We start from the raw sequence: 27,314 nt of genomic DNA, 5'->3' as shown, positions 1-27,314 counted from the left end.
TATGTTTTATTGCATTTGCAATTAAAATAGGTTTTAGTAAAATCCATGTTCATCATGATGTTCATAGTTTTTACTGTAATCCTCTGAAAATCAAATCCCTCAAGACGGTCCAAGTTGGATGTCCATAAAGTGACTCACCCAAATCATCCTAGCCATTTTTAAAAATCTTTTCTCATTTATGACTCCTTTACACAGCATCTCTCCAATTCCGCAAAATTTCTGTCTGACTACTGCCTTACAGCTGGCAGGTCTGGCTGTCCACAGGGATCAACCCATCTGGGAACACAAGCCAGATAACAGGTCATGTACACATGTGGAGAAAAGCCCGAAGAGCATTAACAGAGACACACAAAGGTGATTTCCAGTCCTCAGCTTGCCTGGCCACCCCTGGCAGATAAATCCCTACCAAGAGTCTAACACACACATTCAGAACTGCATAGAACCTACCTTCACGGGTAGGCTGTGACAGCAATTCATGCAACAAAAAACTCAACAGGTCTCAGAGAACTGTAAGTAACTACAACCACACTAGCCACTGCAGCAAAGAAGGGAGGAAAATTGGGGATAGCCCCAGACAGGTGTTTGTTGCCTGTGAAGATGGAGATCACTCTACAGGAAGGAGAGTGATCTTTCTTCTGTACATAACTATAGACATAATGTACGTTTCTAAATACGAGTATGCCCATGGACACATAGCTACATTAGGCTAACCCTCTTTTAATTCCATCCCCCACCTCAAAATCTCCCTGTCAGGAAGCAACCAGTGAGCAAACGTAACGTCCAGAAGTTGAGAGGGCTGCCTCTGGGTCCCCCGGAGGGACCCTGAGCTTCTGAAGGGAAACCCTCAGTGGTAACACTGCAGCACTCTGTTTCTCACAACCCACTTTCCCAACTATTTCCTCTTCTTTCCCCTGAAAACAGAGAAAACCAGAATAAAATTCAATTCAAAATGGCAACACTTGCCCTCCTCTCAAATCCTGCTCTTAACAAGACAGAAAACTTTGAAGTGCTAGATCAAACAGCCACAAACTTTAGAGAAGTTGGGGTGTTTGTCTGGATCTGAACTTCAGAGCTGGCTAGTCAGTGGATGGCCTAGAGCATATACGGGGAAAGGGGAACAGGTACCTAAACTTCACAGCCTATGTCTTTTCCTCTGTTGGGTCAAATGCAAGAGACAGCTCAGGAGACCCTACAAGAAGTTAAAAGGTGCTACTTCTTAACTAGTGCTTAGTGGCTTAAATGGTCACCCCAGCAACTCAAATGCCATTATAGTCTAGGAGAGCTCAAACTTGGTTCTGTCCTTCCCTGTCTCCACTTTAAAAATAAAATAAAATAAAGTGAAATAAAATAAAATAAAATAAATCAGTGCGCCCCAATAAAGTTTAGGCATTTATTGTATATAAAAACCCAAACCCTACAGTTGCTTTAGAAAAATTTTCAATTGAGCAAACAATTTTTTCTTCCTGCTGCCTTGTAAAAGAACTCCTCTCTGCCCTCCATGAGCCCACCAGGAGGCATGAATTAGAGAGGAAAATAAACTTCAACTGGGGTTGAGGGTGAGAAGTGAAAACAGAAGGGGTAAGGAGAATCCCAACAATAGGAAAGTAACAGAATAAAGTGAATGCAGATGGTTCCACTCCTGTTACTTAATCAAAAGGCTGTGCAGAGTCACTAGAGCCAGCATAAAGTCATGTGTTAGAACAACAGCTGATCTGTATTAAAGAAGATTAACTCGCAATGCCATGGTGGAGGGCCTGGGATTATTTTATGTACTTCCATTGCCGAACAAGCCGTCAGCACAATTACTGCCGTCCGATGTGAATGACTGATCTGTAACCACAGCTAAACAGCATGCTGCTTAGGGGCCTGGGTGCTTCATGAAGATGAATTTCCATACCATCAAAGTGCTTTTAATGGGCTTCCTGATCCAACCACAAGGCCTGCTTTGCAAGTATATAGAACTCAGGATGAAGGCTTCCTGTCCAAAAGGATTTGGTCGGTTGTCACTTGACAATTCCCAGCCAGCACAAGGGAGGAGAGGGGGGAGATAGGTAGAGTTGTCTCTGCTTTGGAGGATTAAAAAAAGAAAAAAAAAAAAGAAAAAAAAAAAGGGTACAGATGCTTTCTGAATGCAACCAACTGCTGTATCCACAGCTGAATTCAATGCGCTTAACAAATAACGGCAATTTAGCTATGCTTGCGAGGAATAGCTTGAGTCACTTTGCATTAGCATCTGGCTGAGTGTTAAAGTCATTTCTACAGGGGGAGCAGAGAAAAGAAATTTCTGCTCCGAGCATCCTTTCAAGAATGCTTAAATATTTGAATATAAATTCCTTTGTGCTTGTGATCACTTCTTCTTATATCTGACACTCTGCTTTTCCCTTTTCCCTTCTGGTACTCTTCTATGTGAAAAGCTGTAAACATGCTCCATCCCTCTCTTTCTTTCTCTCTTCCCATACCAGCGCCCTTACTCTTCTAAGAGAGCCTGTATGTACTGCCAGATACCTATTACACTGACCTCTTTTTTCCTTCCCCTTCCTCTCAAGAAAGTGCATGAAATTGGAGTCATTTCTACATCACCTACACCCAGGATAGGCTGATGAAAAAAGTACAGTAGTGAGAGCCTCACATGTACATTTAACATTCATTACCCAGACTGCTGGCTTCTCACAGCTTATTGATCAAACTCCATCTAAAACCAGGGAAAATGGAAAGCTATCCAAATTAGCAATCTGCTCATTCTGGACAATATTGTTTGACTCACAAGCTTCCTAGGATGACTGACTTTCAAGTTTCTGCTAAATAGCTGATCATTTTTATTCATTCTATTTATCTGCCTATCCCAGTGATTCACACAAGGCCTTACAGTGAAAAGCCACTAGAAGCGGTTTCAATAAAATTCAGTTTACACCAAATGCAACAACAGTCATCTTTGTTGTACTGCAGGATGAAGGCCGTATCATCTCAGAAAATATTGCAAGGAAAGAGAGAAATTGAGGAAAAAGTCCTGCTAAGCATATGATGTTGAGACGCACACAAGAGCTTAGATGGCAGTATTATAAGGACAGCTGACTATAAATGTGGCAGTGAGGACTGGCAGGTCTATTTATCCTCCGTCAGTCAAGGCAGTGCACGGAAAGACATCAGGTATTCCCAGAGAAAAGCATCAAATCACAACCTCTTTGACATACGTGATGGTTCCAGTACATACAAATTTTACTAGAGAATAGTAATAGCCCAACTTCAAAGGCCAGTTCAAAAGTAGAAGGTGGTAAGGCCCCTACGTTCTGCTGCTTCTAAGTTCCACTGCAAATAATTTGGTGTAGTTTGTGTTGTCAATTCTCCATTTTTTCAATTTTGTTAAGTCATCTAACGTGACATGACAGTGCTACATTGCAATGGTCACAAAATATCATATATGACAACCTCACAAGGCTAAACAGCCAGAAGCTGAGCCTGAGTATCAGCAAATCTTATGTTCCTAAAGAAGCTTGAATATTTTCAAATCCAGCTCATCTCGCAAACACATGTAAGCATTTCCATAAAGCAAGATTTCCACTTAGACCCAGAGATTTCCAAGATCACCTTCTTATAATACATGTTGACAGGCTGGAACAGAGAATTAGTGGTCTCCAAAAGTTCTCGTGAGGGCTTTAACTATCTCTGTCTCCTCCCCCCTCTCCCCCAAGGATCTCCAGGTCTCTCTCTCATGTCAGCTTTTGGTTGTGGTTTTCAATTTACTTCTCACTTTTTTTGAAAGAAGCAACTATTCTGTTTAAAAATGGGGAAGGAGAAAATACAGCAAGAAAAAGGAGGGGAAAAAAGGAGGAAGAACCTCTGTATCTGTAAGAAGAGCCACATGCAATCTCTGACCCTTTGCAAAGGGAGTCTCGGAAACTCACCTTTTCTGTCCTGCAGTTATTGAGACCCAGGCTATTCACAACGGCCACCTTCCCATCCAGCACCTGTTGTTCCCTCCGAAGTTGCTCCTTCATCTGTCGGGCCTCCTGGATTGCCTTGGTAACAGCATCGTGGTCATTTAAATAACCTGACGACGTGATAGAAGAAAGGATATCTTAAAAAAAGAAAGTTACAAGAAAACACTTTAGCTTTCATCGATGAAACGCACCAACAGTTTACCATTATTAATGAGAAAGACTTAAAAAGTAATGCCCAGAAACCTGTCCGTGCTTTGTAATTCTGTTACTGTTGTGACAGAGCCACCTGGATAGAAAGCATGAGAAACCTCGGTGCCAAAATCATCGTCCTGATATTTGATCCCATTAGTTTCAGTATTTCCCTGACACTGCAGAGGTTAGCCCTGTGGTTTGTATGCAGCAGGATGTAACCGGATAAGAGTTAGGGGAAGCTTTGATCACGCCAGCAATCCCAAACTCTTAAAAATAGACCATTTCATTCTTCCCCTTCTTAAAACTTGTGAGTACATTAAAATAAACCACAGGTGGCGGTGGTTTGCTATAGATATGAAATGCATAATGGCTGGGAAGAGAAACCTCATCCACTGAATGCTCCCCACCACCACCTGTCATTCAGAAATGTATAAGAAACTACAGCTACACGGACCTACATTCCCACTCCTATTCATGCTGCTAATAGTAGGTCAAATGTCCACTGTTTTGCTGCAAATTCACAGCCTAGGGCTTAGCCTTAGTAGTCACTGAATTACTTCCTTTTAAAATGTTACAAGCATCACCGGCACAGCTAATACTATTTAATTTTAAATGTGACACTTTGTCATTTTTTTCCTTTAGCGTACTGTAGATTATACTTATTATGATCTGCATGTGATTTGTAGGATAGAATACTGATGGGACACTCCAAGCCCCAATCTATTTTTCAAACATTAAAGGAGAGGCTAATATCTATCAATCTCCCTCCCCCTCCCCACATCCCCACACGCGCGCGCACGCACACACTTCTTTCTGTCTTTTAACTAGGGCATAAAACCGGCATAAAATGAATCTGTAATATGAAATTGCCCAGAAAAGGGACTTCTGTTTGTGACATGAGGCTAAATCTAACCAGATCCATTGGTGAATTGTGACAGATGGAGGGACTGTGAGACAGAAGGCAGGCACTAATCACACACAAAATGACCGGCTTGCCTCAACATGTTCCATGGATTCCAGCAAACTTTACACCCTAATCCATTTTTAGAACAAAAAACATCTGGGCCATAAATCCTCTAATCTGCCAAAACACGCTATTAAATCCCATGATTTGTTGAAAAACACTAAGATTAAAGAAAGGAAATATAAAATGGCTAACTGCCGTGTTAGGAAAGTGTTATTAATACTCTTTCTTTGTCTCAATTATGAATGTTCTGTTCCTAAAGAGCCTTGTCTAATCATGTCAGATTACACATCCTTGTTGTATTGCTAGACTCTTCTATCTGATCCACTGATTGCCAAAAAACGTAGGACATTGTCTTGCTGCTTAAAACATTTCAGGGGAAGAAGCTGATGTCAGATTAGTTCAGTGCTGCACTGCTGTCAGGATTTTAGTTTGGTTTGAGTTTTTATTGTTGTTTTTTTAGACTGCAGACAGAATGGGACTGGTATTCCCGTCTTCCTTGGCGCGCAGAAACTAGAAAGAAAAGTTTCTGTGCGGTTTGACTGTTGTTAATTGTACTAACAGTTGGCTTTTGGCTAAATACCCAGGAACCCCAAGAGTTTTATATGAAATAACTTGATCCACATTGCTTTTATCAAATGACCTAGTTCAGTAATTCCCAGCCAACGGAATTCCAGTAATTCCAGCTTTCCCAGCGTAAGGAAGGACATAACCTGCACCAGCACAGTGCTACCAGCTGATTTTTTTTTTTACCTCCATTTCAACAACTTGCTTGGTTTCTTCCCCACTTTGCCTCTGTTACTGATCAAGCTTGCATGTAGTCAGAATAAATTAAAAAGGAAGCAAACAAACAAACAAACAAACAGTAGTATTACTGCTGGTTGTGCTCCTGATTAGGCTAGGTATAATACTTTCAATCTGTAATACAGCCGAATTTGCCTAGGAACTGGAATTCACGCCCTTCTCCAGACTATTTGGCTTTTCCTGAATACTGCTATCTTTGAGACAGTTTGGCACATGACAGTGAATAAAAGCAAGCACTCCTTATGTTTTTCAGTAGCTGCCAAGATGCTGGTGTGCAGGGAAATGATTAATATAGAAGCGAGTTGAATGTAAATTATTGTTGTTTAGGGTAGGTGGTGAATTATTGACAGAGAGGGGAACTGCATTACATAAAATGCACTTAGTTACAAGGATTGCCAAACTAGCATAGAGATGTTGAAGATAATGGCAAAGGGCAGAGAGAAGTTGTTTCTGTTTTTAGTACACGGACATATGCCTGTTCCCAAAAAGAAACGCTTGGATTTAAAGTCATGCACGAAGCCACGACATTTGTGATGGCTCAGTCTGTAGCATAATTTGTACGCTATAAGGATATCTCTAGACAAGGACTACCTATCTTTATGCCCGAACGCAGCTACGCTCTTAATCATAGGAGGCTCTAAGTTTATGTCCCTCCAAAGACAACTGAACAATACATGAGCATTTCTCCATGCCACGGGAACCGCGCAGCCTGAAGAACTGCTTTTAGAGAACCGTTTTAATTTGAAGTTAGCGGCAGTGAAAAGCGACGGCTCAGCTGCATCCCAGCAAGGTGGGGTGTGCACACCTAGGACAGACAACTTGTGCCTTGCATTGACAGCTCCAATCATTCAAGTGGTGGAAGTAACTGTCTGGCAAATGACTGCATGCTTCCCAATGACCTTTCCTGGAGGGATCCATCTCTCAAGATAAAAAAGTAATCCAGTTTCTCTATCATTTTTAGGGACCTTAGTCCCTTTGCTAAAAATGCTATCAAATTTTTTTATTTTTGTGGCATAGCTCCTACTGGAGGGTGATCCGAAATTGTATGTGCACTTTTTTAAGATCACCAAATGGTTTTAACATGCTAATGAGTTTTACTTGCTGTAACTTTGGTTGGATCTGACCTAGCAGTTAGCAGGAAAAGACTCTGTAGAGTGTTCACAAGCGTTTCGTTCTTCTAGTCCTCCATTAAAGGACAGACCTTTGTTAGAAGGAAGCTGTCTGTCCAGCTCCTGCACCACAGTTAAAGACTGCTTATCTTATATATACAGTATGCACAGTGATACTGCTCAGCAACCTCAAAAAGTCACTTCCTATATTTGTAGCCGAGAGATATACAGCAGTGAACTCTATGTCATTAACAATAACTTAAGTATGTTATCTTTTGCTCCACAGTTTTCCATGGTTTATTAATGGTATAACACATTAATTCTTCTTACAAGAGTGACCTTTAAAGCTCCATTCATCCTCACAGCTTTTATCCAATTACACTATCACTCATTGCAGGTAGAGCGTTTCAAAATCTGCATTTTCTTAAAAGAAGGAAATTGCTGGGGTCTCAAACCTATGAAAAATATCAGGTGTATAGAGAAAGAAGATTGGAGAGGAGAGAACAAGAGATGTCCTGCCACTGAGATACAGGTCAGATGCTTAACTCCACATCTAGCATCTAAATGTGATGCTCACTCTATTAGGAACAAAAAAATTAATGTGAAAAAATTGAAATTCGATGCATTGTACATGGAGAACAGTAGGGCCAAGCAAATTAAAGATGAAATACATTATTACCTACCACAGTTTAACAGTGTAGGGCTAATAATAATATATGTATTAACAATTAACAATGTGATATTTACAAAATATTTATATAATTGTAACATGTCATACCAAATAAAGTCATTTCTTTTCTAAAAGGCATAGAAGCATATTCTCTGTCTGATATAGGTAACCATATCAATATTAGCAATAATTATGTATGCACAGTGGGAGAGTAATACAGAGGGAGCTAGATCTGGTTTGAACTTTGGACATAAATATGGGTCTTCCTGGTGTCTATGTAGGTAGAATATGGACTACAGAAAGCTTGGGAGAGACCCACAGAGACACAAAAAAATTTTACTACATAGCACTGAGATATTACAGAAACAGCTTCTGATAGGTTTGACCTATGGCTTCTGTTCTTTGTGCCATCTCTGAAAGTGGCCAGCAGGGGATGTTTTAGGAGCAACAAGACACACGGTAGCAAAGGTACAACGATCTACCTCACTTAATTCCCTAAACAGAGCTTGATTTACATCCTGAAATCTTAACTCCATGGAATAAAATGTTTCAGTTAAAAGGATGAAGAATGGGGTGTGTATACATTTTACTTATACACACAAAGAACAGTCCCTTTAACACATCAGACATGTAAAATCACCGCTAGGACTGTTATTATTTAGACGGTCTGTAAGCAAAGAGGTGATTTTGACAGGAGGAAGAATTAACACTATTTTGTGGAACAATGTTAAAAACAGCCCATCAAGACTTTCTGCGAGACACAACATCAAACTTGGTTTTTTGAATGAATCTGGTGATTGTTTTACTTATTAGACCAAGGTAAAATAATGGTCCATGCAGCTTTTTAGCGGACTATGGATTAAATCTGTAATTTTGCAAAGATTTATTTGCATATGTAGACTTTTAACTTAAAAGGAATTTTTTCAAGTTTATCCATCAATTTTAGATGACATAGCACAATATCATGGGTCTTTAATGCCCGCCATTAGACAGGTCGCTGTCTTTAATGTATGCCATTAAACAAACAGCATTTATTAACTTTTATTGATAAAGCAGTATCTGAAATAACATAGGTCTTTGTTTTCCGAGTCTGTAAAAGTTAAGATAATCCTCCTGAAGCCTGTGGGAGTTTCTTTACTGACATCAACAAATGTAGTATTATGGTCAACCCGTGACAGCTCATAGACCGCTGTCTGGCACTGGCTGATAAATGGCCACTTTCCAATAACATCTATTAATCGTTATAAGAAAGGACAAATGAAACTGAGCTTACCTATTGTGTTAGCTCTGGCCGAAGGACTAGCTAATGTTGCTGGCACAGAGGATTTTAGTGAACTGGCCCCACTATTTATTCTCAGAGTTGGCATATGAGGAGAGGTGGGTGATGTGGGAGACTTGCCATCAGATGTCTTGGGTTTTGCTGAAAGGTTCAGAGGCTGGGCCACTTCATCCTACGACGAGCAGAGGAGAAAAGAATGTTATTAAAAAACTGCTGTTGGCACAACACCATCCAAGCAAAGACAGTTGTTTTCAGCTCACATGAATTTCTAAACCTGAAAGGTTGTATGATATACATTAAGATCAAATGTGATACCATCTTGTCATTTCAGTGTGGAACTGAGATGACTGATAAACTGGAAAATTAGCATGACATGATCAGAGAACATCCTCCATTTGCACTTCGTATGTAAGGATTGTCTCTGAAGAAATTATTCGTATCAACAAGATATATGCTTCTATGATGAAAATGAAGAGCGTTTTTACAGTTATATTTTATTGTTATTTTATTTTAAATTTGATATGGATGAATTAAATAAGAACTGAAGAACATTTTCACTTAAAATTCAACCACCACCACCCAAATTGGGCAAACATGTTTGAGTGAATGGGTTTTCAGCTGGGTTTTTTTGTTGGTCTTTTGTTTTTCTTTTTTTTTGTTTTAAATTTGTGTTTTCTTCTGAACTTCCCAGGCTTAGAATTCCAAGCACAAAAATATCATATGAAATAAATACTTCCCTTCCACCACAACAAGAGAGCAGGAAGAACCTGCCCTTTCTTTCCGCAAAATTTGAAACAATAACCTGGATAATTCTGCATAAGCCCCTAGATTTTTTCATCTTCTGCGGAGCTGGACTTCAAGATTTCAGTAATTATTATTATGCAAAAATGGAAAAATTTGGTGATATTTTTTGCAGGGTAACTGGAATTATTCCTAAACCTGGCTCGATGACACAGAGTAACGGTCAGTCTATAAAACACATTAAAATCCTAAGTCATGTATTTTTCTTCGACCAAAATAAAGTACAATAAGGGGAAAAAAACCAGGGAAGGGAGAAAAAGCTTTTCAGCCAGGCGGATATTTTAGAAGTGATTTTATCTGACTTTTAAATAACCAGAACTAATGGATACGGCATTAGATCCAACCATCACATATTAGCTTAGCTCTCCTCTGACACTGTGACCGAGGAAAGCCATCCTTTCGCTGCAGGAAGTGTTACATCACACAACTGGGTTTCGGCTCTAGGCGCTGAAGAGGCTGATTCTGATCTCCCTAAGTTGTAAGTACATTCCCTGCTATAGCATTATTCCTAACTTACAGCAATGCAAAGCTGACTGGAATTAGACTCATAATGTTTGAGTGTTTTACTGTCACCACTAAGGTATCTGTAACTACTATCATATAATACTGATTCTTTTCCACAGAGGGTGATGTGCTGCAGTAAAGAAGGAATTTTATAGTTGCCTATCGCTTGTAGGAAGTATGATGTAGATGTACGTCTCCAAACACAGGACAATTCTGCAAAGCACTGTCATATAACTTTTCCATTACCTTAAAGAAGCAAGCTCTGAGAAAAGCACTTTTGTTATATTTGATTATTTCTACACTTTTGTAATAGTCATGGTTAAAAATAAATTAAAGCTTAGCAAACAAATGTATCAGGGACATCGTGGACAAAGCTGTCATACTTAAAGTGGTATTTAAGCTGTCCTAGATGCAACTTGTGCATAAAATGAAGGGAAAAAATATCTGAGCACGAAATGGACTTAGGAGCCTATATTCTGTATTCTCAGAAGCGACTTAGGCACTTAGAATGCAGAGTTCTGTTGATCTTCTAGGAGACCTAAGCGTCGGGGTTAAAAACGTTGCCCAGTTCAACGAGCATTTGACATTTTAAGAAGGTATTCGTTACTTTACAGAAATACAAATCCATCTGTATTAGAATAAAATAGATTAACATATTAGCCAAACGGAAGGGGACTTGCTCTGCTGGTCCACCGATTTCAATTTAAAAAAAAAAAAATATCCCGCAACAGTGCAACTATAATGTTGTAAAATCAGTATTGAGATAGTTGCATGAAAGTGTAAGTACAAACTAGCCAATGAACCAACCAAACACAGTCACCCTGTGCCAGACAAGGATCCCTGAAGAGCAAAGTCATCTATTTGGAAGACAGTATCAGAAGCAACGCAAACCTGCCCACATACTTGTTTCGGTTCAATCCAAGAGGGGTTAGTTTCCATGTATATTCAATTCTTGATCTCTGCTGTAAGTCCCAGCAAAAGGGGCTGATCAGTTTCAGATATGGTAGTAAAAGCTGCAGAGTGCTCTCTGGCCACTGGAAATCGGACCGAGAGCAGCACTTTCTCACTCGCTGCAAACTCAGCTTGGATTCCAACCTGCATCCTCGCGCTGAAAGGTTTTTTTCAGTCTCATCCTTTTGACTCAATCCCTCGGCTATCCTGTCCCTATAAAGTTTATTTCCTTCCCTTCTCTCGCTCCTTCTCCCTTTCCTCAGTTCTTCTGTTCCCTTTTTTTAGCCTGGTGTGAAGGTAAGGTCTTGTGCATCACTCGCTGCAAACTCAGCTTGGATTCCAACCTGCATCCTCGCGCTGAAAGGTTTTTTTCAGTCTCATCCTTTTGACTCAATCCCTCGGCTATCCTGTCCCTATAAAGTTTATTTCCTTCCCTTCTCTCGCTCCTTCTCCCTTTCCTCAGTTCTTCTGTTCCCTTTTTTTAGCCTGGTGTGAAGGTAAGGTCTTGTGCAAGTCTATAGAACAGTTGTTTTGGTCTCATTTAATGCAAGTTAGAAATGGGGGAGGTGTTTTTTTCCATCGTAGGCATCCAGCAATGAAGCTGTCTGTGCTGTAACTATTCTTGGTAGTAAGAATGCTCTTCTTCATTCAAGTCAGCACAGCCTTCTCTGGAGCCAAGAAGTATAAGGCCTTGTGGAAATAATAGAAGTCGACAGTTCCAGAGCTGATAAATGTCACTCCAAATTGCCCCTTCATTCACTTTCATTGTGTGTTCAGGCTAATGGTAAATTAATCGGAGGTCACAGAAGCTTGGTTCTTATAAAGGAGGATAAGTAAACAATTTTCAGCTATTATATCTATTTACAAAATTATATTACTTCACTGTTTGATCTTCATAACATTTTTACTTCTGTTATTTCAAAGAGCATTCTCAAATCCTCACTGGAAGTCAAAAACATTAAAAATTCAGTCAGAGATTTTAGAAATGCTATGTTGTATCATGAGTTGATAATAATTTAAGTCATTTCCCTTACCACAGCGGAACTACACTGATTTATTCCATGGGAGTCTAAAAAACATCTGGGAGACAGGTAATAGTATACAATTGTGTTTAAGTGTGAAGATGACTGTTAGGATCTTCACTCCTATACCCAGTGAGCCATTTTACTCTTTCTCCTATCTGCAGACATAAATTCAAAATTCTCTGCTTTTCCCGTTTAAATGAAGAATTGTACTGTCTTCATTACTGATTTGCGCCTGCATAACCACAAGAAGAATTAGGTGTTGGCCTATCTTTATTTTTAACTATAAAATCTCCCAGCTAACATTCTGCCACATTATAGATTAGCAGGCTTCACTCTCAGCCATATCAAGGCTGTGTATAAGTGCGGTGTGACAGCTAGGGCAAATAAAAATAATTAAAAAAAACCAGATGTAGCATGTTCACTCCAGGTAGATGGTATCTCCCAACAGCTAGGAGATTCGATTTTATCCAGTGGGATCACAGAATCTAGAACTATTCCTTGCACTTAGTTTTTATTAGAGAAAGCTCAGTATTGATTGGTCCCTGCCTTTTTTTGACATGCAGTTATTCTAAGATGCCATTGATAAGGGTTTTTTTTTCAAGCCAGTATTTTTTAGAGAGTTAAACAAAGTCAAACATTTATTTATATATCAGCCAAAACAATTAATGCTTAGACCAGAGGACGTTAAGACCCGAAAGGCTTGTAATAATATAAACACAGATGTGATGAAAGTAAAACATGATCTTGATTAAAGGTTATGAAATGTTTCCTTTAAAGTAGCACATTTGTCTAACAAAACAAAACACACACACAAAAAATAAATGTAGAGAATAAAGCATAAGCGAAAACATACGACGGAGGGCTAATAAAATGAAGTACCCACAGCAAGAGCAAAGCATTGGTAAAGAGATTCCCATCCCCTGTATCACAGCAGCATCAGAATAGTCGCTATTTTTAGGGAGAGCTGGTGGTTTGCTTCCCAGGATTGGAAGACTGTCATTAACCGAAACTTTGGAGCTTGGGGAACTTTAAATCCTTGATTCGCTCTACATTTTTTTCCCAGCTGATCTCTAGACATACAAGGAAAGAAAGAAGAACCCTTCATCTACACCAGAATTTGAGGGGTAAACAAAATATTCGAGCTGTATTTTGTAGCTTCACTCAACCTGGATTTGTATAACTTTGAGCTTTCGTACTTAAGCATCAGACACTGGAAAGCTCCAAATATAACTGTCTGACAAGCAACATTTAAACAGAAATACTGCTGGTAAGTTGAGTGTGCATCACACTGCTTTTATAAGGTTTGTATGGTCCTTTGAAAAGGTAAAATGCTAGGTAAACACAGAGTGCTTATTAATATGGGAGGAAAAAATGAGAGAGAGAGAAAAGGAAAGAATTTGGTCACAGTCATACAGTAACGTAGCGGCAGAGTTTCAGACAGACCCAGGAATTCTGACTCGCAGTCACCAGTGTTGCAAATAGTTGGCTGAAACGGTGTCTTTTCTAATCTTTCAATCATGCTGTCTCTATTTACTTCCTCCTAAGATAAAAAGTTAATTTATCTCTATGGAGAATGGATATGGAAAAAGAAGGGAGTAATATCTGATTTTAAGAATCTCTCTAAACCGTTTATAAAAAATGGCACTATTTCAACACCAAGAGCTGAATAAAAGACTGATAGCCCAGATGAATGAACCAGTCTCAGAGAAAGCAAAAAAGGGTGGTGGCGGGGAAGAACCCAGACGATTCATTTGGATTTTATAATCTCACTTCTTTTCACATATTTTAAAGATTAGTATACTATTAAAATACAGTTACTGTCATTTAAATCCAAGTGCTGTATCCCACTGTGGCACACACTGAAGGTCCAGGTTGCACTGTTTATTATAAAATCATGAACTACTCTGTGTATCATCTGACTGGCAATACAAATGTGCTTAAATGACCTGGCATAAGCACAGACTAGCACGCTCTACTAAAGAGGCTTTTCATGACCTCTGGGAACACATTCGCCACATCTTGCTGCCTATTTAAATGACCTTGACAGTACAAATTACAGCTAAATGAGTTAGAAATAAGAAGCTGGAGAGGGGGTTTCTAAAAGAAACCTGCCACCTCACCAGAAACAAAGCCTTATCCCCCCACCTAGTTCTGTTTTGTGGAGATCGTCATTTCAACAGAAATGCAAAATATGGAGCACTTACTGGCATGTCTGGGGCAGAAGACAATGATGCTATTGTTGCCCACTGAACAATACAGCCAGTCAGTGGCTTATCCATTCAGTCTCTTGCTCATGCAGAAATGTCTAACCAAAATATATCAGAAACCAAGGTGCAACAGCATATATGCAAAGAAAATCCTTTGTCATCGGTGTCCCTCAAGCCTGTCCACAGTTGTCCACACGCTCACACAAAGATACTGGCAGCTTCCTTCACATCCCCTCCCCTTCCTCTGAAGCCACTCATGGTGAAATTATCGGTAGTGATAATAAGAAGCCGAGAGGTAAAGGCAGTTGTGAAACATGTTGTATAAATGAATCATGCTGCTGATATTATCCTCACTGATGAAATAATTGTATTAAATTAAGCAGGGATGTTCACATGACAGGATGGGTGAATTAGATAATGCTCATCTGCAGCTGTACCTCCTCCTGCCACATTCTCAAGTTTTGATTAAGAATAATGTGTCCCTTCCTGCAAAGGTGGAAATTTCTCTAACTACATAGAAAAAGAGATGGAGACATTTAAACAGGCATCTCGGTTATGATATGATAATAAACACAACAGCATTATTCTTCAGGTTCAGAGAAGTCAGTTTATTCTACTCTTGCCCACGAGTTTCAGTGCCAAAAGCAGAAGGCACAACCAGACTCTTGTTAGAAAGGAAAGGGCACCGAAGACAAGAGAGAGGGCAAATATTAGGAAGAACTGTCTTCTTTCTTTCTGATCCTACAAAGTGCACAGACTTTTCCTTCTGTGATAGATAGCTGCAGAAACATCTCAGCCTGGATTTCTATCTATACCCAGAACAGATTTTTTTATGGTGTTGCTTTGCTGAGTATCTTTTCCTGAATGCGTTGCTCTCAGAAGGTAGACACTTTCTGGACTCAGCGCCTGTTACCCAACCAAAGTTAGTACTTCCAGTCTTTACTGGTAGTGCCCGAATACTCTTATTCATGGGACTCAAAACAAAGGGGGGAACTGAGCTGCCTTATATTTGTGACAAATGTTCTTTTTGTTCTCTCATCTGCTTCTTTTAGGGGACTACTCAAGGAATAAATTACTCCCAAATGCTGATTTATACACTGGGAGTATTCTTGCACAGTCTCCATTCATGGGGAAAAGTCGTGCAGGAACACACCAGCTTAACCTGTTTTGTAGTACCAGGGACAGACAGGATTTTTTCCCAGTCCTTTTCTACAATGCTAGGGGCTCTCGGTGAAGATATTCTCTGGGGACTTCGTCCTCCCAGAAAGATCCCTAGTATCTTCCCCTTTCATTTTTCTTTATAGGAAGCCTAGCTGCCAGGAAAGAAGTCTGCAGTTACAAAGACTAATTTGCTGCCCTGGAAACCTCAAGCTTTGATTTTGTCTAGTCCACATGTTGTCACAGTAAAATAAGAGAGCTGCTGGGTGGTTTTCCCTTTGTATTTAGCACTGTTGTTTCCCGAAGTTGTGCGCAGGATTCACACACAGACATAGGAAGAACAAAAGAGGAGCATGCAAAATGACCTGTCTATATACACGGAAAGCCCTAGGAGCTGGGTGCCTTCCCCTCCTCCCTACAACCTTTTTATCCGATGCACAGCGCTTACTCTGTAGTATCGCTCTGTTCTATGAGCCACAGAATACAGATGCTGAAATAACAGGACCAAATGCCAAACAAGTCTAGGATCACTTCAGTCCTCCAGCTAGCTCAGACATGGAGGAGTGTGGGCTGTTTCAGCTGCAGGGCAGCCTAAAAGCAGTGTCTGTGGAGAGAGCTACGTAACTCCTCTTTAAAGTCTACATCCAACGATATCCTGGGGCAAAGGCCTTAATTTTGCATAGCAACTGGTCAGAACTTTGCACACAGAACCTTAAAAGCAACTCTTTAAAATTCTTCAGAAAAGAGAAGTGCTGCACTGGGACCTAGCCCCCTGGGGTCTCGCGGAGCTCAAGGCAGGCTGTTTGGCCACCAGAGTACACCAGGGCATACAGCTTCGCAAAATGAGCAGACTGAGATGTGTTTACCCAAAATTCATGTGGTTTCTCAAATGCTCAGAGAAGCATCCTCCAAACCATACTTGCAGCTCCTGGCTGGCTTTGGACTGCCAAAATGCCCACCATCCTTGTGAAGTCTCCTGGTAATCTCCACAGACAAATAGCACTATGTGTTTGAGGAAAACGGCTGGTATGAGATTTCTAGGCTGTTTTTGCTTATCGTGAGTTTTCAGTCACACCAACCTCTAGGGAAACCTGAGGACTTATGGATGCTTATTCCAACTCAGATCCAAACTTCAAACATTCATTTTCATCCATACAAAAGTATCTGACTTACTCCTATGGCCGTTATTCTCCTGTTTGGGCATTTGCTCTTCTGTTAGACTGAAACAAGCAGAAGTGGGAGTTGCTCACCACACTGCTTAGGACCCAAAGTGTGGATTTTCAGTACAGCATGAAACGAAATTGCAGGAACAAAGAGCTTTTAGCATTTGCTTGCACCTCATAATGAAAAAGCTCCTTCTCACTCTGCATCTCTGAGTGAGCGAAAATTTAACTCAGTAGCCTCACTCACAAAAAAACCTTCAGCGAAGCTTGTTCTGAGCAAATCCTGCCAGGATTGGCCTGAAATGAGAAGGGTCCATGTTGAGTAAAGATACAACATGAGCCAGCGCAGAGGGACTGGCCACTTGGGATTCTGCTAGTCCATACTTTTGTGCCAAACTTGGGTCCTGTTGTTAGCTTTTTAATTCTAGTAATTATTGTCCAGCTGTATTTCTCACATCATGGCTGTACCTATTTATTTGGTATAATGCTATTAATGAAGCGCTTCTCTAAGAAGGCTCAAGTCAGCTGCTAAGCAGGAAGAGTGACTTAGGCACGGGTCAGCAGGGATTGACGCAGACACTGCAAATCTTCAGGGGAAGACAACAACTGATTTTTCATGCTTTTAACCATGCAAATCACTTCACAAGAGGTAAAATCATTCAAGAGGATCACAAAATTGTGGGGGACAGGAGGGGAAAGGATTCTTCGTAGAAAAGAAGAATGCTTCTTCCAAACTGGCCCCACTGAAATACATGGCAAGAAGTAAAGTGAAAGAGGGAAAAAAATCACTTCTCCAGTGTACCATAGGAATATTAATTAATTAAAGCTCATAATTACTCTGACAGCTTTTGCCTTATTTTACAAATGGGAAGAATAAGGCACAAAGTGGCTAAATGATTTGCCTAATCTCACACAGTGAGTAAACAGCTGAGTCATAAGGAAGAGCAGAGCAATTGCCACTCTTATTCAGGCCAATGTTTTGGGGCTTTTTTGATACTGTACTGAACCTCCCAAAATGTCCATCTGCTTCAAAAGAAGTTGCAAGAAAAAGTAGATAGTTGTCAATTTGATCTGTGGCATGTATTCCTGAACATCTGCTGGGTAGAATCTGGAGTGGCCCCTGCCCTGAAGCATGATGCCTTGTAGCTTGGGTCTTGGTTAGATTTTTTTTTTCTAAAAATCCTTGCTACGTAATTCTGTCCCAATAAAACTCAGAAGTCTAAACATGTGGTGTCATGTCCTTAATAATGCACTCTCCCACCCATAACTAGGCTGTTTAAAAAATGGAAATAGACATTAGACTGTGTTGTTTGCTGCCTAAATTGAACTTGGAGTCACCACCTTCCAACGAATAATCCCCAGTAAATGTTAAGCAGAATGAACAGCAATGAAAACAACAAAACCTGAAAGGATGGGGAAGGACTTGGAAGGAAATAAAACAAGGACCCGCAAAGCCAAACAGCATTACAAACTGGTACATTTTAAATGAACAACAAGAAAACAGAAGCCACACTGATCAAAGCCTCCCACCTCCTCTCTGTGGTGGATGACACCTTCGCTGGGAGCACATAACCACCTCTAACCCCACACCTGCAAAAGGAATTAATTTCAAAAAGAATACAGACCAAAGCGTACCGTATCAAAACAAATTAGCAACAGACCCCTCCTCCTGCTGTGGTCAGGCAGGAGAAGCAAAGATGCTGCACAGATTCTAAGATTCAGGGGCGGAAAAAGACAAAACAAAACAAAAAAACCCCAGCTGTTGAAAACTTTAGAAGAAACAAGTCAAAAGAGCTTGAAAGAGAAGAGATTTCAAACAGGTTGGACAACTGGCAGTGGGCTAAGAAATGCCTTTTAAAAAACCACCTGTGCTTTCTCTGACTTTGGATATCTCTATGTAGTCTAGGTGGATTTTTCACAAAGAGAGGCAGCAATGTATGCAGCACTACAAATAAGTAGTGCAAAGATAACATGCACTGTTTTTATTTATAGATACATACAACTGTAAGAAAAATGTCAAAATATGTAGATGTGACCTGCTTGACAATTTGTTTTTCCAACTAATAGCTTTTCAAAGGGAAACTATCAACACAAAATTCATCCGTCTTTAATGCTTGTGTGCTATTAACAACATCCCAGATCACTAAAATCAAAATGATTTTACAACTCTGTCTTGCTGGGTATTTTTTCATTTCACCTCCTTTTAGCAGTAAGATGAAATCTAATCAGCAGTTCCAGAAACTGGAGGGAGTTTAACGTACTGTAGGGAATGTTCAAAGCAAACACATGCTCCACCATTGAGTACTGCATGCATGGAAAATGAATTTGTTTAATATTTATACCCCACTCATAACTACATATGTGGGGTTAACTGCTTGAGAGTACACCTGTTGGGAAGGGTCGTTCCTCTTCTCATGCCACGGTCATGCCTTTGTTTATTGCTGATTCCTTGGTCATGCCAAAGAGACTCGGGTTCGGTTCCTGACTTTCCAACAAACTTTCTCTGTGAACTTGCATGAGTCACTCATTATCTAATCTTCTTCTGCAGATGGTCACTGACATCTTTGCGAAGTTATGATAAAATATTACCAAATATAAATTTTAGTGTTTTGCACAAGCGCAATGGCTACAGAAAGTAAAGGGCCACCTCTTTTGTCTCAATTCTCTACTTACAAAATTGGAGAAAATACATACTTTAACCTATGAAAAGTATTTCTTCTATGCAAAGTGGCCATACATCATATATGTATTTATGTAACTGCATGGGGACACCACCATTTACAAGCCTTTAAGTTTAATAAGTACTATTGATATTATATAATTATCCTAATGAACATATTAATCAACCGTAATAATCATAATTAAAATTGAAATATATTGTAGTTCCTTTTTTTATTTGCTGCTGTCAGTACTGAATGCAGATTACAAGCAGAACAGTGCTGAAGAAGTATTCAGCCCCCCCTGGTGAATAGACTTCAGATCCTGTTCCTGATTCACACCAGCAAAAATGAAATCACCATCAGGACCGGCATCGGGGCCAAATTGCTGGCAGGCACAATGAACCACTAATTGCTGGATTCATTAGTAAGACTCATAGTTTGTCCCCATGAGATGCTGAACACTTGCAGCTCCTTTTAAAACCTAGCATCTTAGAAATTAAAATTAACAACTGCAAACTAGTATTTCTGTTATACTGTAGAAACTCAGCATGAATTTGAAGTCAGATCACAAGAATGCCAAAAATCTATTATGTAAAATTAGGCAGATTTTTATCTACCATTTTCCTGTTAATTCTGGAGAACATGCATGCATCCATACACAATAGATATTCCATGCTGTTCCTCAAGCCTAAACAATTGGTTAAAATAGTTTTTGTAAAGCTGAAAGAAGACAACTGCCTTAAAAAATACCTTTCAAATAGCCCCAGCATCACACTGTTAAGATTGGCCTATTCTTTTCAGACATAAAACAAATGTCTATTTAAGAACACATCCAAATGCATTTCCATCACTCAGCCAGAACACATTCACCTCCCAGAAGCTAACACTGTAAGAGATGGAAAGAGAGAGGGAGAGAGAGAGGAGACCTTTACTCCACCTACTGGCTTCACTAAAGGCAATGAATCCAGCCCTAGCTCATTTCAAGTAGGTTCAATTGTGTCAAAGGTTACCCACAAGCTATTTCTTGATGATTTATAGCTGACGTCTACAGATCTCCTTTTATTTTAATGATGACTTCCATACAGACGTTAAGACATTCTTTGTCTTCGCAGAAGTATACAAGAGGGAAGTTGACATCTTAAAAAAAATTCCAAGAGGCTGATTCGCTATTTCTGAACAGTGCCAGCTCTGGGCAGTTTTTGTATCTTATCCAGAAGAAAAAAAGGGAGAAAAAAAAAGAAGCCCCCTTCTTCCTTTTCTTCCATACCAAAGCTGCTATGTTTTTGTGACTTATTCTGGGCACAAATCCTAGAGCACTGACTCAACGTGTATGTCACCAGTTAATTACGATCAAGACAAGACACTAGGATACTTGGTAAGCATAAGATAATTTTATCGCTTCACCAGTAATAACATGTATTTATATAGCATTATTTTCCTCTATCTGAGCCCAGAGCAATTTACAAAGTGAGTCCCAAATGATACTATCATGGGAATCCTTCCACCCAGCACTGAACTGTAATCATTTGGGGGTGAAAAACAACAGTGCAAGAAAAGCAGTAGCAAGACATACTGCATCCACTTGAAATTTAAGGTGTCATGCCAGTAAAACCCCTGATAGTTGTCCAAATGTGAGATTATTTTTAGCCTCAAAATTAGTCTCTGTGTGTGCATGTATGTGAGTTGGGCACGTGAGGTCTGTGTGCACGTATGCATGTTTGGCAATCTTCATCTCTATAGACATTTTGAGTGCACCAGCCAATCTCCATCAGGTTTGATGAAGTCCTCAGAGGTCCCACATCATTTGTGTAGAGGGACAGTGGGGTAGGGTAGGAGGATGCTCTAAGCCTCTCCCCTCAGGAGAAGACTCCAATGCTTCCCCATACTTTAATAGGCACCAGGGGATCCCCTGGAGACAGGTATTCTACATCTCCAGCCAGAGTCCAAATATTGTGAGACTTCACAAAAGAAACTAGGCGTCACCACTCCTGACACTCTGGGAGCATCTTTTTTGCTCATTTTAAGATGAAGGCAGAAGAGAAAGTATCTATTCAGTTCTGCTCTGCAGGCCTCTGAATATCTGTGCTATTTTCTTGCTTAGGCTAGCCAAAATGATGTGGCTGTTGCCTTCCTTACCCACTAGCCCCAATGAACTTCAGCTGTTTTGTAAAGTAGTGAAATCTCCCGGGTATTACACCACCACATCATTCTGCCTATGAGCTGCAGATTCACTAGGAGGACTTATTTTGTGTAGAGAAATTGATATTTCTAAGGGTGTGAAATTAAGAACTGTAAATCCAGACATGAAATGTAGTGGGCAAACAGTCATATGAAACCTTTTTAACTTCTGATATCACAAACAAAATGCTACTTGACATGCATTTCCTAGACAAATGTATGTGTTGAATTTCCCTGACTCCAAATTAGGTCTGTGCCTTTTATATAGAAAGTTGAAAGCACAGCCTATCTGCACATTTATGATGAATAATAAGCAAACAGATATTAATTAATTCATCCCAGAGTTTTAATTGCAGACTCTATTTTCAGTGGACGTCAGAAACTAGGATGGGAGTACCCAGAAAGGGAAAGAAGATCATTTCAGAGAAGACTAAGAATATTGGAAACAGGTGCAAAAGGGGGTCATTCTGATCCGCAAGCAGAGCAGAAAAAACAACAGAGTTTATACTAGAAGGACTCAAGATTTACTGAGGCAACCAACAGCTAAATTCAAAATATATTAACTTACAGATGTAACCTGAAGTCTATACAGCTCTTAGCATGGCTAAAGATAAAAATAATCACTGACCTGGAATGCCTGCAGCCCTGAGAGAGCTACCTTTGGAAAGAAAGAAATTCACATGAACCCAACACAACAAAAATACTCTCCAGAATTGTTATATACATATGTTTTCTTCCTAGTTGTACACTGAATTAAAGCTGCTTTAGTAATTCTGTCACTACATTACTCCCTTTTCCAGTACACTGCTTCATAGTTTTCTCTGGAGCATTTTGGAAACGAATAAATGTACCCCTGAAACTCAACTTTAAGAAGCTTTTTGTGCCAATTTTCCCATGGATATGTCATGTTGGGTTGTGTTTGTCACTATGCAACTCCTGTTGTGTTCTGTTAGCTTGAAATCACGTAACACGATGTGGCTGATTCATGACGTGACATGTCACTGTCTGGCATGTCAGCTGAAAGCCTGTACGAACCCATGTGCTACATTTCCATACACACATAGCTCCTAGAAATGGCCCCTTATTTTAAATCTACCAGCAGGTGCTGGCACATCCACTCAAAAAAGTTTAAGAAACACTAATAACTTATGAAATACTCAAAGTTACATTCTTTCTGTAACATCATGATCAGAAATTGAAAAGCCTTCTCTCCAGTGTTCCCATAAGAGACAAGGTCTTCCCCTCCATGCACGCCGCGTGTCAAGATACTGAGCAATCTTTTATCAAAGACGTTTTTCTTAGTATTTTTTTTTCCAGAGATACCAGTCATGGTATTAGCTTATCTTTCCTTTAAAAGCAGCGGGGAAAAATGTAGCAACTGAAATGAAACAAACAGAAACTAAACTCATTCATTAGCACTGAAAGTACACATTTGAATTCATAGTCTGGCAGCATTAGTGGATAAAGGCACATGATCAAGATCAAAATTTTAAACTGGTTTCATATATTAAATCCTGTCAAATTACATCAAAACTCAAAATGGTTTGTTACGCCAGTTTGCCTGCCTCTGATGTTCTTTGGATGCTCTCAAATGTTCTCTCTGGATACTACTGAAGCACTTTTACTGGAAGATACTATGGTAAAAAATCTAATTCTCCTGAGAAATATTTATGCCTTAGCAGAATTGCCAACACGAAGTCTTCTATGATTTGAGACTGAAAATTAATCCCACTTGATTAAAATAGTAACTCATAGATTCATTTTATTTGTTAGTGGCTTTCTAAGCCTTTGGGATACATTTTTATCAATCTATAAGTTTCAGCCATGACAGCCTGAAGCTTTTTGTTTAAATGAGATTCTTAGATATCCACATGACTCCAGGAGCTGGGACTTTAAGGAAGCTATCCATTATAAAATCACAAGATGTAGCCACACTGCTTTGAAAAAGTGATGATTTCCATATAATTTCTCTGAAACCCTCTTTTGCACCATTTTGTTTTACACTAAACAATTCAAACCGCATTCTGTACAACAAATGTGTAATTCTGAGAAACTTCAGTGAAATATTTACCAAGCACTTCATATAACTCTAGAGTTAATACTAACCTATAAGAAACTGTCTCTTTGAATTTGAAAATAAAATAGGTTTCTTCTCCATTCTGCTCCTAAATGTTGCTTCTCTTCAGCTATCCACAGCTACCAGGGATTACAGATTAAAATGTTTCTGATTAAAAAATTTGTAGAGCTCCCTTGTTAAATGATAATCATTCAGCAGTGGGTACAGGAATACTTACTGCAAAATATATTTCTGTGATGCTTAGTTTGAATTGCATTCTGCCTGAATGTGTCAAGAGGAGCTAATTTCAAATCTAGCATGTAATGTGGAAGCAAACCACCCTTCTGCAGACAAAACAAGCAGCTTCTGGAAGCTGCTAGAGTGATCACATTGAAATTTGATTCAATCACCTCAGAAATTTGCTTTCTGTATTGAAAAGAAGTTCTACATTTGGTAGGAGATGGCTACACTGCTGTCCAGTAGACAGCCCTGCCAACGCAGCCTATGCACCTCACTTTTTATTATTAACACATGCTACAAAATACCCAAACACTTAAAGCTGAAGCTGCAAAAGGGTAGATTTAATTCCTCAAGTGAAGTACTTGGCTCCCTTCTAAAAAGATCTGGTAGAATGAGAGTCCTCTGCTCCATTTCAAGCTGTCTCCTAATCCATGAAATCAGTACATTGCTACAGTACTATTATTTTGCACAAGCCTGTGCTCCTGGAATAAACACATTCCTTGATTTAGAGAGTCTAACAGCTCGGAGTCTAAAAAATAAGTCTCTGGAATAAGGGATGACCTTTACTTTAAAGGATTTTCATATTATGAACTAAAAATTAATCTGATATTGGCATAACTGGCTGGTTTGTTATATATATATTTAACTTAGTGCTAATATTGGTCCTTCATCTTTGCAGCGCTGTGATACTCTGCAGCCCCCAGTAAAGAATGCTACATCCCAAGCTGAACTTCACTATTTCTCCTCACGGGTGGTTCCCCTTCCACAGCAGAAAGAATCTCTCCTAAGTATTTTCCGACTCTCCCCACAGAACAAGCCCACCCAAACACGAGGATGATCAACAAAAACCATTGCAACCAGAAAAATCTAATTTTTCTCTGTTTCATTATGCAGCTCTGGATTCCACGCTCTCCTAAAGCCCTTTTACTGCTATTCTTAGGACTGCATGGCTCAACAGCTATCTTAGTGGCATTATAAAAACCTTGACTTTGTGACACTGTTTTCTTGTTTGGGATTCCTCCAGTCTCTTCTTGCAAAATGCTACTGTTTCTCATTCAAGCTCTTTGTTCCAAGTGACACTAGATGGGGGGTTCTGTCATAAAGGTTCTGCAGCAGTCAATGCTTAGGTATTTCTAAGTAACAGAGTAAGATGCAGAGCAGAAACAAAATGTCAGGTCCCAGCACTCCTGAACACTGAGGGATTCTGTAACGGATCCTGGCTTTAGTAGCTGCTCCTGAAAGTAATAGAGCTTGGTGTAATATCTTGGTCTTTGGTATGAAGCCAGTGCTGCCGATCATTTAACCAAAAAAGAATGAAACCTACTACCTGCTGCCCACCCTTCCACCTCTCCAACTTTCCCACTTAGGAAAAAGTGGGTGTTTTATTTATTTGTACCAGGTAAGGAAGGCACTAGCAGCAAGGAACAGTAGTGAACTCGTAAGAAGCACACATTGTATGTTTGTCATTACCACTTTGCTTTACATCTCTGTTGTTCCCTGTCTGATTTTTGAAGACCTCTCAGAAATGCAGCAGTCTTGCTTAACTCGTATGTCTCACTTTTGTTTTCTGATCACAGATTTCAGAGGGTTTTTCTCCCCCCTTTTCTTTTTGCTATGTTTTCTTCTGAGTTTTCATTATAAAAAGTGCTGACTGAGCCTGACAAGGGCTGACTGGCTGGCAACTCTGCTTGAGACAGGCTCCTGCCAGAGAGACATCATATCAGGAAACAGAACTGTGGAGAGTTAATCTGAAAAAGCATCCTAGGAGCCCCTCCATGTATTTAATTTATTTTTAGGAAAGTAGGGAGGGGTGGAAGGCAGGAACAACACTGTGCAAGACCCTACTGCTGCTGCTTCTTAGATACCGCTATTAACATTGTTTTTATTGTTTGGAACCCATTCTCTATTTTAGAAAAGCAACTTAAGAAGTTCCATTAATACACATCACTTCATTGTGTTCCAGCAAATGGTTTAAAAAGTAATCGTTTATATGCCTGGATGTCATGTATAGGAAGAAGAGCAAGGAAGAGGAAAATAGTCTGTCACCAACTCCACATTTTGCTACTTGGGATTAAAAGCATCGGCAGCAAAGGAAAAAGGCTTCCAGGTAAAGAGATAACTAGCGACAAGGTCTCCATTAAGAATGGACAGGGATACTAAAGAAGTAGCATAGCACCAAGGAGCGTAGCACAGATAAGGCAGATGAGGTCTCAGTTTACAGCTCCCTATACATCACTGTATCCATACTATAAACTTTTCCTTAATTATCTTACAGCTATTTCTAACCTGTTTGATACACTGACAAGGGGATTGGGAAATGCAAGCAGTGAAAAATGTTTTGAATTTACTGATTTATAATATTCTAGTGCTAACTGTTATTCTGGTGCTGAAAAGCTTAATAGATTAATTTACAAGGATTTTTTTAATTAGTGGCATATAAAGGATTATGTCCAGCCTGGAAATTCTCAAAAATAAGAGCACCTTGCAAATCTTGGAGATAAACCTTCTGTAAACATAGCCTTGACGTTCTAACAGGGATGGCGCATCTTACATCACTTTAATGAGAACTCTTGTTCTTCACTCTAAAATACCTCAGTGCTCTCTTTAATGAAAATAAAGATGCCTTAATTTCCTGCTGCTTGGATAGGCATTCAGCAGCTCCTGAGCTCTTCAACCAATAAAGAGGACAGTAATTGCCATTAGTATGTGAGGCCTAACATGTGCAATGGGTTAGTTTCAGACAGGTTCCTCTTCTCTTCAGGGAAAAGAGCACAAGCAGCCACACCCTCTGATCACCTGTACACAGCCATGATCAGTCTTCTTTATCACACAGCTGTCCTCTCTATAGCTGAAGTACTTCACAGTGCTGTGCGGAACAATCAGCTCACGTTTCCAAAAATATTTGATATCACTAAATACAAAGAAGTGTTATGAAGAGGAAACGCCAATTTCCTTCTGCATTTGAACAGCAACACATCTATCATCTGTAGAGCTGAAATTAAATACTTTAACGTGTTGAAAAATGGCAGCTCTGAGCATACAAGGAATCTGTATGCCTGCTTATCAGCTAGGCTTCTGTAATTGTCCTAGCTCGGTGTGGCAAGCAAACTGATGCAGCTATGTACATAATGGAGCTTAATGTTTTCCCCAAGATCTCCCCAGGATAAATTTTCACATTCTGCGCTATCATACAAAAGAGAGAAACGAGGGAAAGGGAGACAAATATACCTAAGTTAACAGGGCTGCTTAGGGTAGTCACCTAAAACGAAGTTCAAGTCAACAATTTGCCCAAAGTAGAATCAGAAATACTATCTAGATGAGTGCTCTTACTACCAGGCCATTTTAGGGTTTTTTCCTTTCTCCTTCCCTTCAGATGTTTTTCTTTTTTTTTCATCATATTTTTATCCTGAGTCAA

The 27,314-nt window shown here is 39.7% G+C and overlaps 1 protein-coding gene across 1 annotated transcript in view; it reads right to left on the bottom strand.

The window, feature by feature from the left end:
• The window catches only part of LOC104081455 (transcription factor SOX-5-like), a gene marked incomplete at its 5' end in the record, with an annotated part of 98,520 nt that overhangs the window by 23,233 nt on the left and 47,973 nt on the right, over positions 1-27,314 (bottom strand). The window contains 2 exon segments of the mRNA XM_009584213.1: positions 3,903-4,075; positions 8,951-9,128. Coding sequence (XP_009582508.1) covers positions 3,903-4,075; positions 8,951-9,128 — 351 coding nt within the window.

This window comes from Fulmarus glacialis, unplaced genomic scaffold, assembly GCF_000690835.1.
Source record: "Fulmarus glacialis isolate BGI_N327 unplaced genomic scaffold, ASM69083v1 scaffold21308, whole genome shotgun sequence".
Taxonomy (NCBI): Eukaryota; Metazoa; Chordata; class Aves; order Procellariiformes; family Procellariidae; genus Fulmarus; species Fulmarus glacialis.
This window is presented reverse-complemented; position numbering and strand designations above follow the sequence as displayed.